At 44.0% G+C, this 14,211-nt stretch overlaps 1 protein-coding gene across 3 annotated transcripts in view; it reads left to right on the top strand.

The window, feature by feature from the left end:
- RTF2 (replication termination factor 2) overlaps positions 1 to 14,211 on the top strand; it is a 40,865-nt gene that overhangs the window by 4,893 nt on the left and 21,761 nt on the right. For all 3 annotated transcript variants that reach the window (XM_043479473.1, XM_043479475.1, XM_043479474.1), the window contains exons 3-5: positions 605 to 698; positions 2,473 to 2,612; positions 7,348 to 7,426. In XM_043479473.1, the coding sequence (XP_043335408.1) occupies positions 605 to 698; positions 2,473 to 2,612; positions 7,348 to 7,426 (313 nt within the window). The remainder of the gene's footprint in view (positions 1 to 604; positions 699 to 2,472; positions 2,613 to 7,347; positions 7,427 to 14,211) is intronic.

Below are 14,211 nucleotides of genomic sequence, written 5' to 3'. Positions count from 1 at the left end.
TTATTTATTTATGGCTACGCTGGATCTTTGTTGCTGAGCAGGCTTTTCTCTGGTTCCAGCGACAGGGGGCTGCTCTCTAGTTCCAGTGCACAGGCTTCTCGCCGTGGTGGCTTCTCTTGTTGTGGCACACGGCGGTGCTCAGGCTTCAGTGTTTGCGGCACAGGGCTCAGTAGTTGAGGTTCCCAGGACCCAGAGCACAGGCTCAGTAGATGTGAAACACTGGCTTAGTTGTCCCTCGGCAGGTGGGATCTTCCTGGATCGGGGATTGAACCCGTGTCTTCTGCACTGGCAGTCAGATCCTTTACCACTGAACCACCAGGGAAGCCTGAAAATGTTTCATGTTAAATTTCCCAATTTAAAAAATCTGGTTTGGGTCACATTCAGTCCTCTGACTGCCAATGTACATAGCCCTTGATTTAAACTGGTTTCTTTCTTTGTATGCTTTGGAAATGGTTGAGACAGGATTAAATTTACTTTTTTAGGAGTGCGAGGACATTTCTGTTATCAGACGTCAATGACTTTGGATTGTACTCAGTTTAGTCTTCTTCCCTTGGATGAAGGTTGATTGTTGCCAGAGTGTCCTGACTGATCTTTATTGTTGCAGACTTTACAACAAAGATGCAGTCATTGAGTTTTTATTGGACAAATCTTCCGAAAAGGCTCTTGGGAAGGCAGCCTCTCACATTAAAAGCATTAAGGTAAGATAGGTGATTCTGAAGTGCTCTGGGGGTCTCAGTGGTTAAGGTTTATTGTATAGAATTCATGTGTGTTTTAGACTGAACTTGGAAATTGGAATTCCAGTCCCATCCAGCCGTCTAATAAAGGTGTGATTTAGGACAGGTCACTTAAAGTTCAAGCCAGAAGTCCCCACACCTGTACTTAACTGTATTATAAATCTCTGGTGACTTAATATGTGTGAAAGAGCTTTAAAAATTCTCAGTGTGCTGTATAAATGTTAAGAGGCATAATTTTTTAAGTTAAAACTCAGCTACTTGAAATTTTTTATTTAGAAGACACTTCTGTACAATTAGAGATTTTTATAGATAGATCACTTTTCAGTCATTGTGGTTATCTCCTGCTGATTAGATGTTCTGATTGACATATTTCTATCACAGAAGCGGAAAAACAAGTTTTTTAGTAAAGGAACTTTGTTGAGAAGACAAAATCTTTCAAATCTGGTCAGTGGGAGAAAAATCGAAAAAGTAGTGAAGAATCTGAGAACTGCAAACTTGTCAGACACTTCATCTCACTTTGTGTGACTTCATCTCACTGTGTGTGACATGTTGAGGCCTCATGGCTTGTCAGAGGGTTGCTTAAATCAGAGCCAGAACCCTGACTCCCAGGCTGAGGCTTTGAGTTTTTTCCTTCTCCTCTTTCTTTTTTTTTTTCTCCTCTTTCTTTTTTAAGTTTTTAGCCTATTACTATAATAGGCATTTTGTTTGAGTTTTGGGGGGGGGTAATAAAAGGATACGGGGATTTGGAATAGTTCATTTCAGACAAATTAGTAATTCTGAATTGTGGCTGATGGTCATGCTGTGGAGATATCCATGTCGATTTTTGTCATCATTTCCTTGAGAAGAAAATTTATTTCTCAAAAACCCACAGTAGCAGAATTACCTTATCTCAAAAATGTGATGACCAATGAAATTAACTTATACAAGTCTGTACTTACAATATATAATGTATGTGGTTGAACTTTTAATTTTAATGCAAAATATTTTTTCTAAGAACTCATAACTCTATAAAGACAGAAGGATTCAAATAAAACAATGCAAAAGTGATTATTACTGTAATTAATAATCCACAAATACCCTGAGCAAAGAACCTAATGAACACACACCAGCTCTCAAGCAAGAAGTTGACAGTTTGTGTGGTGGCTTTCCTTCCGACGTGCTCAGCTGCTCCCTGGAGTTGAAATCAAATTGGTGCAGTTAATTATGAAGAAATGCTTCAGATGCTAAAGTGAGGCTGTTAAGTCACTCCTTGTAAAATTGAATTTTGAAAACCCAAATAACTGGGTCTAGGAGTATGACAGTAATATCCAGCTGATAGCCTGCCTTGGACTCATTAGACCGTGGCCTCACAGATTTTACTGTCTCTTCGGCTATTAAATTAACATGGCAGGTCAGTAATATGAACAGCCTGACTGAGGCTTCATTAGCCAGGAAAACAGGTGTTCCTTTCCAGGGAATACTATTACAAAGCTTTCTTCTCTTAGTGGGACAAATTTTCATGTCCAAAGTTCCTTTGCCTTATTTAGCAAAATGCTAGTAAAATAGAAATTAATAATTTGCTAGACAGTACATTTAAAAAATCTTGTTTTCTATCACAACTTATGGTTTAATTTCATTTCTGTGTTAATTGATGTGAAAGGAAAGTAGAAAAAGAGATTTGGATGGGAAGGGACTAGAACAATAATTAAGGCTAAGGATGATCCATTTGTCAAAGGAATTTTTGATGTTTTTTTCACAGAATGTGACAGAGCTGAGGCTCTCTGACAACCCCGCCTGGGAAGGCGATAAAGGAAACACTAAAGGTGACAAGCATGACGACCTCCAGCGGGCACGTTTCATCTGCCCTGTCGTGGGCTTGGAAATGAACGGCCGACACAGGTAGGTAGTCAGTGTGGACAGGTGACGTGGACTGTGGGTAAGTAATCCCAGGGCTGTTATGAACTATGCTGTAGCTTCATAATCACACTGGTTTCTCAAAGGTGTCTTTTGGTTAGGGAAGCGCTTCAGCCAATCTGGAGTGTTCTCGCACATCTGTACATGGCCGTCTAAGAGACATATGTACATTGTATGCGGAAAGCTACGCCAGAGGAACCGACCACCCAGCTCTGAAATGAAATAACCTAAGGCTTCATTGGTTTGTGGAGAAGGAAAACTTAAGGCCCAAGGATCTTGTACTTTTAAAGATTATATTCTTCAGAGAGTCTGAATGGAAATTGTTTAGGCCTCTCTTAAAGTTTACATTTAGTGATGACCTTGTGAGGTGATGGGTATGTTAACAAGCTTGTTTGCGAGGATTATCTTAACAGTTTATACATATAGCAGATCATCAAGTTGTACACAAATATATACAATTCTTGTTTGTTTGTCAGTTATACCTAAATAAAGCTGAAAAAAAGAAAAGTAAATAAAATGAAAGGCCAAAGTTCACGAGAGAGATTCTGAGGAATGAGATTTGTAACTAACCTTGTTCTGTGTGTGTGTTGTGTACATACACAGTATTTTGAGGTGAAGTTCATAACGTAAAATTGGTCATGTTAAGGTGTATGTTTCAGTGGCATTTAGTATTGATCCAGTCAGAGTTGTGCAGCTGTCACCTCCATCTAGTTCAAAAACCCCCCACCCATTAACCAGTCCCTCCCCATTCCTCCCCCTGCCTCCATAGAATTACACACTATGTGACCTTTTATAGCTGATTTCCCACTTCTTTTTAAGAAAACCGTGGTTCACCCCAAAAGAGGAACTTAGCAGAGACAGTCTCAGCTCCGGGGTCTAGAGCAGGGGTTACCTGCAGTACGTTGCTCCGATTGTGGTTTACCCTAGATTTTCTTTTCACTTGCTAGTTAATCTCTTCTCCTTTTTCTCTTCTCAGTTCATTGAGCTTTGCCTGTTTTGGCTTTTCCCTGGTGCTATTTGTAGGACCTCCACACTAGAAAATTGATTTTGGGGTTAGTTTATATATTTAATATACAAAACGAAGCAGGTCAAAGGCTAACAAGAGTTTTGCCAAGAGAACACACCGGTCATAGCAAACACCCTTTTCCAACAACACAAGAGAAGACTACTCATGGGCAGATTGATTATATTCTTTGCAGCCAAAGATAGAGAAGCTCTATACAGTCAGCAAAAACAAGACCAGGAGCTGACTGTGGCTCAGATCATCAACTCCTCACTGTCAAATTCAGACTTAAATTGAAGAAAGTAGGGAAAAACCACTATACCATTCAGGTATGACCTAAATCAGATCCCTTATGATTTTACAGTGGAAGTGAGAAATAGATTCAAGGGATTAGATCTGATAGACAGAGTGCCTGAAGACCTATGGACGGATGTTCATGACGCTCTACAGGAGGCAGTGATCGAGACCATCCCCAAGAAAAAGAAATGCAAAAAGGCAAAATGGTTGTCTGAGGAGGCCTTAAAATAGCTGTGAAAAGAAGAGAAGTGAAAGGCAAAGGAGAAAAGGAAAGATATACCCATCTGAATGCAGAGTTCCAAAGAATAGCAAGGAGAGATAAGAAAGACTTCCTCAGTGATCAGTGCAAAGAAATAGAGGAAAACAGTAGAATGGGAAAGACTAGAGATCTCTTCAAGAAAATTAGAGATACCAAGGGAACATTTCATGCAAAGACGGGCACAATAAAGGACAGAAATGGTATGGACCTAACAGAAGCAGAAGATATTAAGAAGAGGTAGCAAGAATACACAGAAGAACTACACAAAAAAGATCTTCATGACCCAGATAACCATGATGGTGTGATCACTCACCTAGAGCCAGACATCCTGGAATGAGAAGTCAAGTGGGCCTTAGGAAGCATCACTATGAACAAAGCTAGTGGAGGTGATAGAATTCCAGTTGAGCTGTTTCAAATCCTAAAAGATGATGCTGTGAAATTGCTACACTCAATATGCCAACAAATTTGGAAAACTCAGCAGTGGCCACAGGACTGGAAAAGGTCAGTTTTCATTCCAGTCCCAAAGAAAGGCAATGGCAAAGAATGTTCAAACTACCGCACAATTGCACTCATCTCACATACTAGCAAAGTAATGCTAAAAATTCTCCAAGCCATGTTTCAACAGTACGTGAACTGTGAACTTCCAGATGTTCAAGCTGGATTTAGAAAAGGCCGAGGAACCAGAGATCAAATTGCCAACATCCATTGGATCATCGAAAAAGCAAGAGAGTTCTGGAAAATCATCTACTTCTGTTTTATTGACTATGCCAAAGCCTTTGACTGTGTGGATCACAACAAACTGTGGAAAATTCTTAAATAGATGGAAATACGAGACCACCTGACCTGCCTCTTGAGAAATCTGTATGCAGGTCAGGAAGCAACAGTTAGAACTGGACATGGAACAACAGACTGGTTCCAAATAGGGAAAGGAGTACATCAAGGCTGTATATTGTCACCCTGCTTATTTAACCTATATGGAGAGTACATCATGAGAAACTGTAGGCTGAATGAAGCACAAGCTGGAATCAAGAGTGCTGGGAGAAATATCAATAACCTCAGATATGCAGATGACACCACCCTTATGGCAAAAAGTAAAGAAGAGCTAAGGAGCCTCTTGATGAAAGTGAAAGAGGAGAGTGAAGAAGTTGGCTTAAAGACTCAACATTCAGAAAAGTAAGATCATGGCATCAGGTCCCATCATTCATGGCAAATAGATGAGGAAACAGTGACAGACTTTATTTTCTTGGGCTCCAAAATCACTGCAGATGGTGACTGCAGCCATGAAATTAAAAGACGCTTGCTCCTTGGAAGAAAAGTTATGACTAACCTAGATAGCATATTAAAAAGCAGAGACATTACTTTGCCAGCAAAGGTCCATCTAGTCAAAGCTATAGTTTTTCCAGTAGTCATGTATGGATGTGAGAGTTGGACTATAAAGAAAGCCGAGCACTGAAGAATTGATACTTCTGAACTGTGGTGTTGAAGACTCTTGAGAGTCCCTTGGACTGCGAGGAGATCCAGTAAGTCCATCCTCAGGGAATCAGTCCTGAATATTCATTGGAAGGACTGATGCTGAAGCTGAAACTCCAATACTCTGGCCACCTGATGTGAAGAACTGACGCATTTGAAAAGACCCTGATGCTGGGAAAGATTGAAGGCAGGAGGAGAAGGGGACGATAGAGGATGAGATGGGTGGATGACATCACTGACTCGATGGACATGAGTTTGAGTAAGCTCTGGGAGTTGGTGATGGACAGGGAAGCCTGACATGCTGCAGTCTATGGGGTCACAGAGAGTCAGACATGACTGAGCGACTGAGCTGAACGCTTGTTTCCATAGGGAATGTTTCTGTAGGAGAAATTCAGAAGAGTGATGCTTTACCCGATGCTGCCAGTTGTCCTCCTGAAATGTAGTACTGTGTCATACCCACCCACCCACAAATGTGCCTGTTTCCTCAGACAGTGTCCCAACTGGTCACCTTCAGACTCTTTCATTACTGCCTGATCGGTAAAACAGTATGTGTCTTTGTTTGAAATGCATTTCTGTAATTAATAGATGGGGGTTAAGCATCTTTTATGTGTTCTGATGTTTATGTTTCTCTTGTCAACCACATGTTAAGGCCCTTGGCCCATTTTTCTGTATTGTTTATTATTGCTTTGAAAGACTATTTTGAATATTTATAAACTCTGAATCTTGGGACTTCCCTGATGGTCCAGTGGTTATGACTGTGCTTCCAATACAGGGAACCTGGGTTCAATTTTTGGTTGGGGAACTGAGATCCCACATGCTGCATGTAGTGGCCAAAAAAAAAAAAGAAAAAAAACTGAATCTCATATATATTTAAAATATTTTCTCCCTGAGTTCCTATTCTGTCTTTTGACTTTTGCGGAGTTTTTTAAAAATGCATTTATTTATTTTTATCATTAGTGTTTTTTCCAAAAGATTATTGCAAGGAGGTGGGAGTGGAACTGTGGCCTGTGTTTGTGGTTTCAATTTCAATATATGGGATTCTTCTCTATCTGAAAAGTAGAGCTTTCCCTAAATTTGTATGAATTTTTATAAGAATTTTTTTTACAAAATGAAGAAGCAGTTACCTTAGGACATACCTTGCTTTCACATGCACAAAATAAATAGGGATAAAGGCCTGATGTTCACAGACATAATTCAGAGCTGTGGCAGCTTGATGCTGAGATGGTGAATGTAGTTAGCTGGAAGGAGTTTGGAGTGCAAGCTACCTATATAATAGCTCTCTGCAAAACAAACACTGAATGCTATTTTCTACTTTTTTGCCTTGTTTCATAAAAGCAAAAATTCAGTTTGAGTTTCTTTCCATTAGTAAAAATAGGTGCTCATGTAGGTCTTTTGAAAAAATGAAAGTGTAGGTCTTTTGTAAAGAATGAAGTAGTCTTAAAAAAAAAAAGAATGAAGTCGTCTAAAGCAGACTTTCAAAAAGTGGGGGGATACCTCATGTGTGGGTCTGTACTTATTTATTTATTTATGACACACTGATTTTTTTTTTTTCTTAAGGGAATCAGATATAACCATTTTTCTCTTTGTGGTTCTTGGCCTTTGTGTAAACAGAATAAATATTAATCAATAATGTGGGTGGTAATTTTTAAGTTGTTATTTAAGTCATTCTCCGTGTTGTATTCTCTCTCCAGGTTTTGCTTCCTCCGGTGCTGTGGTTGCGTGTTTTCTGAGCGAGCCCTAAAAGAGATCAAAGCAGAAGTTTGTCACACGGTGAGTTGTTGACATTATTTGTTCCTTCTCAATAGCTGAAGACATCAGATGGTTTGGGCTCCCGCTCTCCGTGTGTTATTTCCGCATCTTTCAATTCTTTTGGAGACATGGATCTCATCAGTTGCTTCTCTGCATAAAACCCTTCCATCCCCATCCTTGCTTTGAATCCATCTTCCATCCCCTCCTTGGAGGTAGAGATTCAGACCACCTCTGGTGCGTGTCCCTGCCCACCTGTCCTCTCTGGTGCCTTTATTCCTTCTAGCGGCTGGAGGCCTGCTCCCAGAACCTTAGTTCAGAGCCGTTGCTTCCTGTGTGAATCCAGCCTCCTTCCCCATTCCTTGGGCACCTGGTTATCCCACAGATCTCATCAGAATGTACTTGCTGGTTGTGTGGTACTTTTCCCATTGGACTATGAGAGTTTCTTCTTTCTCATTTTCTTTTTTATTTTTATAAATAGGACTTTATTTTCAGAGCAGTTTAACGTGCATAGCAGAATTAAGAGGAAAGTAAAGGGTTTCTCACAGACCCTCTACCCCCATATGTGCACGGCATCCCCCTGTATCCACATCCGCACCAGTGGTGTATTCATTCCAGCTAATGAACCTATCTTGATCCCTCACCATCACCTGAGTCCCCTTTACGTTAGGGTTCATGCTTGGCAGTGAGCATTCCTTGAGCTGGGACAAGTATGTAATGATGTGTGTCTGTCCCTGCAGGCTCACACAGTGTATCTTCACCGCCCTCACCATCCCCTGTGCTCCACTGGTACATGTTTGAAAGTGGGAGCAGGGCTTGCCTGTCTCTTCACCCTTGCCTTGTTCTGTCCAGGCGTGTTGCATGTCCTCGGTAGACGCTCATACTCGTGAGCACACGTGTAAGAGTGCCCGCTCAGCTCACATAAGAAGGTGCAGAGGACTTTGCTCTCTGGGATTGCCGCGCAGCCTAGGACCTCTGTGTCTTGCTGTTCCGCCTCTCTGTGAAGAACCTGGCATTTATTTTAATGTCATGGATGCCAACAACTGACTGCATTTTCACCTATATTAGCTCTGCTTGGGTTTCCTTAGGCTTCCCAGGATGGTTTCTTCCTGTTGTGAGTTATTCTTTGATTCAACAGCTTTCATAAGACAGCTGTTATGGGCCAGCCCCATCCTGGCAACTGTGGAATGGGGTACACGGTAGGTAAGATTGATTCAGTCCCTGCCTTCATGGAGCCCACTTTCCAGTTGGAGAGACACTCAGATAAATGAGCAAGGTAATGCTGATTGTGATAGCGGCCAGGAAGGAAATGCAGAGGCCGAGGTACCAGAGGGAGGAAGGCCTCCCAGTGGTCAGTGGAGGCGCCTCTGCAGGTTTGAGTTAAGACATGAGGGCAGGAAGGACCCCGCTGAGGAAGGTTTGTGCCTAAGCTCAGAAGTGGCAGAGGATTTTGCTAGTTGAAGGAACAGAAAGTGTGGTGGAGGGTGGGGACGGGAGAGGAGAAGTGGGTGAGGTGGAGGGTTAGGCAGGGTTCACCTTCCGTAGGCCCGGGTGGCCACGCGGGGGCTTGTGGATTTTATCCTCAGAGCAGTGGGAAGCTGGGGGCAGCTTCCAGCTAGGCCGGATGACTTTAGTTTCAGAATGACTTCTCCTCAAAAGAAGCCAGACGCAGAGGAGGACTCACTGAAATGTGATTTCATTAATTTGAGGCTCAAAGGCAGACAGAAGGTGATGGGTGGTGAAGAAGTTGGGGATGTATAGTTGTTTCCACTTTGGGGTGATTATGGATCAAGCCCATCACAAAATTTGGAATCTTTCTCATTAAGCTTTTACCAAAAAAAGAGAAATTTAAAGAATGCATTTAGGAATCAATCTGTGTTGTTTATCGTCCAGTATTGATTATGTCTCCGGTATTAAAGACGATGTTACAGGGGTTCCCAGGGAAAGTGGGATGTGGATGACTCGGTCCCTGCGCTTAAGGAGACTGCAATCCTGCAGGAATCAAGTTACATGAAAAATCGTATTCTCCTTTGTTTCTTGAGTTGTTGTTGTTTAGTCACTAAGTTGTGTCCAACTCTTTGCACCCCTTTGGACTCGCCGCCAGGCTTCTCTGTCCATGGGGATTCTCCAAGCAAGAACACTGGAGTGGGTTGCCATTCCCTTCTTTGTTTCTTGAGGCCAGTTGCCAAGTGGATGTAAGGATGTTATTGGAGTTGAGGGGCCAGAGAACTTCTGGTCGTGCTGGTGAGAAATGGCTTTATGAAGGAGGCATTTGTTTTGGGCCTTGGAGGCAGAGCGTGTTCTCATCAGTCAGGCTTTCCCAGAGATTGGGACGTCACTGTCGGTGTAGGAGTGCTGGCACGGGGACCACAGGAAGGACCCCAGACGTCCTCACAAGACATTACGTGGCAGGACGGCAGCTCCCATTTCCCGTGCCTTCTGTCATGTGCCTGCCCTGCAGGGAAAGTTTCCATTTGGTCCTGGGATGGTTTTAATGCATCTCCAACACTCACTCAGCTCCCAGGAGAATGGGCCTTAAGCTCAGAGCTTGGGCAGGCAGGGCCTCCAGAGATTTGTTTTCGGCATTTCTACGCTTCCTAAATCCCATGGTCAGAGGAACCCGGCAGGCTGCAGTCCATGGGGTTGCAAAGAGACAGACATGACTTTGCATGTGCACACACACACCATTTTTATACTTAGCAAGATCAAGTTAATGTTTCAAGTAAATTTAAGTAAAAACAATGGGTAGATTTAAAGAAAAATATTAAGATGCTGACAGTACATTAGGCAGGGGAAGGCCTGAAGTTTGAGAGATGCTATTAGTGATGTTGGGTGCGCTGTGGGGGTGGGAATAGGTGGGAGAGGAAGAGCAGCGGCCGCATTCAGAAGAGGAAGTGCCCAGGCAGCCTGAGAAGGTGGGGGCTCGAGGTGCCATCACTGCCCGGGCCGCTCAGGAGCAGGGAGAAGCCAGGGGTGTGAGTCAGACTGCCTGGTGGAAACCAGGAGCACCAGGCTGAGGAGCAGCTCCCCGGGGGTGGGGGCTGAAGGGCAGTGCTGTTGATGCCTTTGCAGCAGCAGAGAGCCCTGGGGGCAGCAATGTGTAGGTCTGTGCAAGAGTGACAGAGAGAAAAGACTAAACAAGAGCAAGTAAGAAAAAGGAGCCTGTGAGAGAAGCGTCGTGAAGGAGAGGGAACTCAGCTGGCCTGGGGTTCCCATGAGCAGGAAAGGAACCTCTCTGTGTTCAAGCGTTTGTGTGTTTTAACAAGTAGTGTGTGAGGCGCTGTCTGTGTCAGGCACATCCACAGGTGCACTCTGGAAGCTTGCTTGGAAGAATGTAAATATGAGAAGGTGGGAAATTAAGCTGAAATCTTAAAGCAGTCAGATACCCTAAACCAGTGGTTCCCAGCCCAGGTGGCGCTGTAGAGTCACCGCAGTGGTTTTTTAAGTCCCCACTCCTGACCTCAGGCCCTGCGTCAGGATTTCAGGATTAGTGTGGAGCCCCCGAATATTTCTTTTCTTTCTTTCTTTCTTTGTTTTTTATTTCTGCTGGGAGGCTCAGCGATCTAAAGGAATCAGGCTTTTTCCCCTGACCCTCCGGGGGTGACCATCTCTCAGATGGGCGTGCAGTTGTCCTCTTCACTGGCTGACCTTGGATGTCCTTGGTGGTAGCCATTGTGACAGACCTGCAGCAGAACAGGAGCGTGTGCTCACAGCTCTGCAGAGAAATTGTTTTATTTCATGGAAAGGCAGTGCCACTCGGGAACTCTGAAGTCATTCTGTTGGTGTCTCGGAACAAAGTGCTAGTCAACTCTGAAAGTCACCGTCCAGTGCTTCAAGGAAGGGGAGGAAGCAGGGGGAAAGGGGAAGTGACCTCGTCAGGATTGCACAAGCGGCGGCCAAGACCAGGTGAGAACCGGAGCGCCGGCTCCTTCTACCTCCTGACGGGCCGCAGGGCAGCCGAGACCGCCCAGTCAAGACGGGACCCTGGCCGTATAACTCGGGAACCAACCTTAGGACCAGCTTCCCTTAAAATCAGTCTGTTGTCAGAAGAGTAATATTTTACTCTTTTCACTTAGGTGGTCTCCTTAAAAATCGCCTTTGCACACAGAGCTAGGTGGAGTACTCTGCATTTTAGTTTGCTAGGGCTCCTGTAACCAGGCACTGCAGACTGGGTGACCCAACAGACATTTAGTTTCTTACCCTTCTGGAGGCTTGAAGTCTGCAGTCATAGTGTTGGCTGGGCTGGTACTTCCCGAGGGCAGCGAGGGGAGGATCTGTTCCAGATCTCTGTCCCTGGCTTGTCCATGGCTGCCTCTCCCTGTGTCTGTTCACAGTCTTCCCTCTGTGGAGCGTGTCTTTGTGTCTCAATTCCCCCTTTTATAGTAATCCCAGCCCACGCAGTGACTGCATCTTAACTAACTGCATCTGCAGAAGGTGACATTCTAACGTCCCGGGGGTTAGGACCTCACCATTTGTGGGGAGGTGGGGAGCATAATTCAACTGATAACACTATTCGGTTTAGAAAATTAGAGCTTGGGACAGTCATTGGTGCCCTTGGTGGGAGTCATTCATTCAGTCACTCATGCAGCCAACACTGAGAGCCTTGTATTTTATAGGTCAGACCTGGGTATAGTACTTACTGCTTCTGCTCACATGCCTTTGGCCAGAATTTAGTCATGTGCACACACCTACCTGCAGGAGCCTGGGGATTGCGGTCTAGCTGGACACGCTGGAAGAAGAGGTGAATACCAACCACTTCTGCCCAAGTACCCAAAGGAGGAATAATGGTGCAGTTTCAGGAGCTGTGGTGCGTCATGAAAATGTGAATGAAGGGAGATAAGGCCACAGTGTGGAAATCTAAAGCAAGTATTTTCATGTTTTAGATAATGTCTGAAATTTAGAGGAACCAGTGTTGTAAGAACGGTGTCAGGGACTTCTCTGGCAGTCTAGTGGTTAGAACTGTGTTTCCTTTGCACAAGAACACCGTTCTTGGAAACAGGAAGGAATAAACACGTAAACAAACATGGTAGAATGTTATGTTTAAAAAGAAGAACAGTGTCAGGAGTGATACTGAGGGGGTGCACTTTCTCCACTTTTTCCCTCTGTCATTCCATGGACATGGGGCTTTTTGGTTCACCAGAAGAGACTCCAGGGTTTGAAATTGCCCTGGTTCTGTGTTCTAAAACACACGCTGTGTGCTTGACTTCAGAAAACAGAGTCCAAAGAGATGTAGTTGCTAGGTTTTTCTGTTTTCATGGTAAACAAAGCACTAGCCTAAAACTAACAGTATTCCCCACTGTGTTCGTCCCTGCTTGTAATAAGAAGAAACACATTGGAGTAACCACGGGTTGCAAAATAAATGGTGTGCTTGTTACTCAAAACATGAGCCATGGTCCTGCGAATACTGACGTCACCTGGGAGGGTTTTGCTTTTGTTTTTTAAGAAACACAGACTCCCAGGCCCCTCCTCAGACCTGCAGAATCAGAAACTGCATTTTAACAAGAGCCTCCTGGGGGATTTGTATGCACAGGTAAGCTTGAGAAGCTGACCTGGATGTTAAAGGGGGTGGTGATGGTGTTCCATCACCGAGTCATGTCTGACTCTTTGCCACCTCATGGACTGCAGCACACCAGGCTTCCCTGTCCTTCACTATCTCCCAGAGTTTGCTCAAACTCATATCCATTGAGTCGATGACGCCATCCAACCATCTCATCCTCTGTTACCCTCTTCTCCTGCTCTCAGTCTTTCCCAACATCAGGGTCTTGTCCAGTGAGTCAGCTCTTTGCATCAGGTGGCCAAAGTATTGAATCTTCATCTTCAGCATCAGTCCTTCCAATGAGTATTCCAGGTTGATGTCCTTTAGGATTGACAGGTTTGATCTCCTTGCTTGTCCAAAGGACCCTCAAGAGTCTTCTCCAGCCTCACAGTTGGAAAGCATCAATCAGTAGAGGTGTGAGTAGTAACATTTGGCTTGCTGACCTGGCTTCATTTAGTTAGGATTTGTGACAGGTGAGTGCAGTGTGTGGCTGTTTTAAAGTCAGAAGTGAAACAAAAATTTACACTCATACACTGGTTTTTTGTTTTGTTTTAGTTTTTATCATGGAGTGAGCAGAGTGGAAAGGGGAGAAAATAAAGAAGGAGGCACTTCAAAACCTGGTGGTGAATTCTGCTTCTCAGGCCCAGCCTCCTTCAGTTGTTTCCTTTCTGCCATCTTCATGGTCTCTGTGAATAATAAACCTTAGGAAATCACACAGCATACAGCACAGGCAGCCTTAAATTTTTACATGTAAGGAAAACACAATAGGAAAATTGAACAGTAGACTCTACATGTTCGCAAGCAGGTTCTGTATCCGGAAACTTGCAGAAATTATCTCAAGATCCCTATTTGTCTCACGATCACCTTTAAGATACAATCCTTAGAAATATTGTTCAGACTTTATTTTATATGTGATTTAATTTTGTTCTTTTATGTGATGAATAAACGCAGTCAGAGGCTGGCTCAGGGTAGAGAGCGCGGCAGCTTCCCGCTGGTTCTGATGTCCACGGAGGCTGCTGCTTTGTCTCGGCCTCCCGGGAGGTGCCCTGATGCCCCACTAACACCCAGCTTGTGCTTCCCCAGATCTCACGCTGCTTCATTCCACTGTGGTGGTGGTTTAGTCGCTTAGTTGTGTCCGACTCTTGCGACCCCATGGACTGTAGCCCGCCAGGATCTTCTGTCCATGGGATTTCCCAGGCAAGAATACTGGTGTGGGTTGCTGTTTCCGTCTCTAGGGTATCTTCCCGACTCAGGAATAGAACCCAAGTCTCCT

The sequence above is a fragment of the Cervus canadensis genome, chromosome 10 (genome assembly GCF_019320065.1).
Source record: "Cervus canadensis isolate Bull #8, Minnesota chromosome 10, ASM1932006v1, whole genome shotgun sequence".
In the NCBI taxonomy this organism is placed as follows: Eukaryota; Metazoa; Chordata; class Mammalia; order Artiodactyla; family Cervidae; genus Cervus; species Cervus canadensis.
This window is presented reverse-complemented; position numbering and strand designations above follow the sequence as displayed.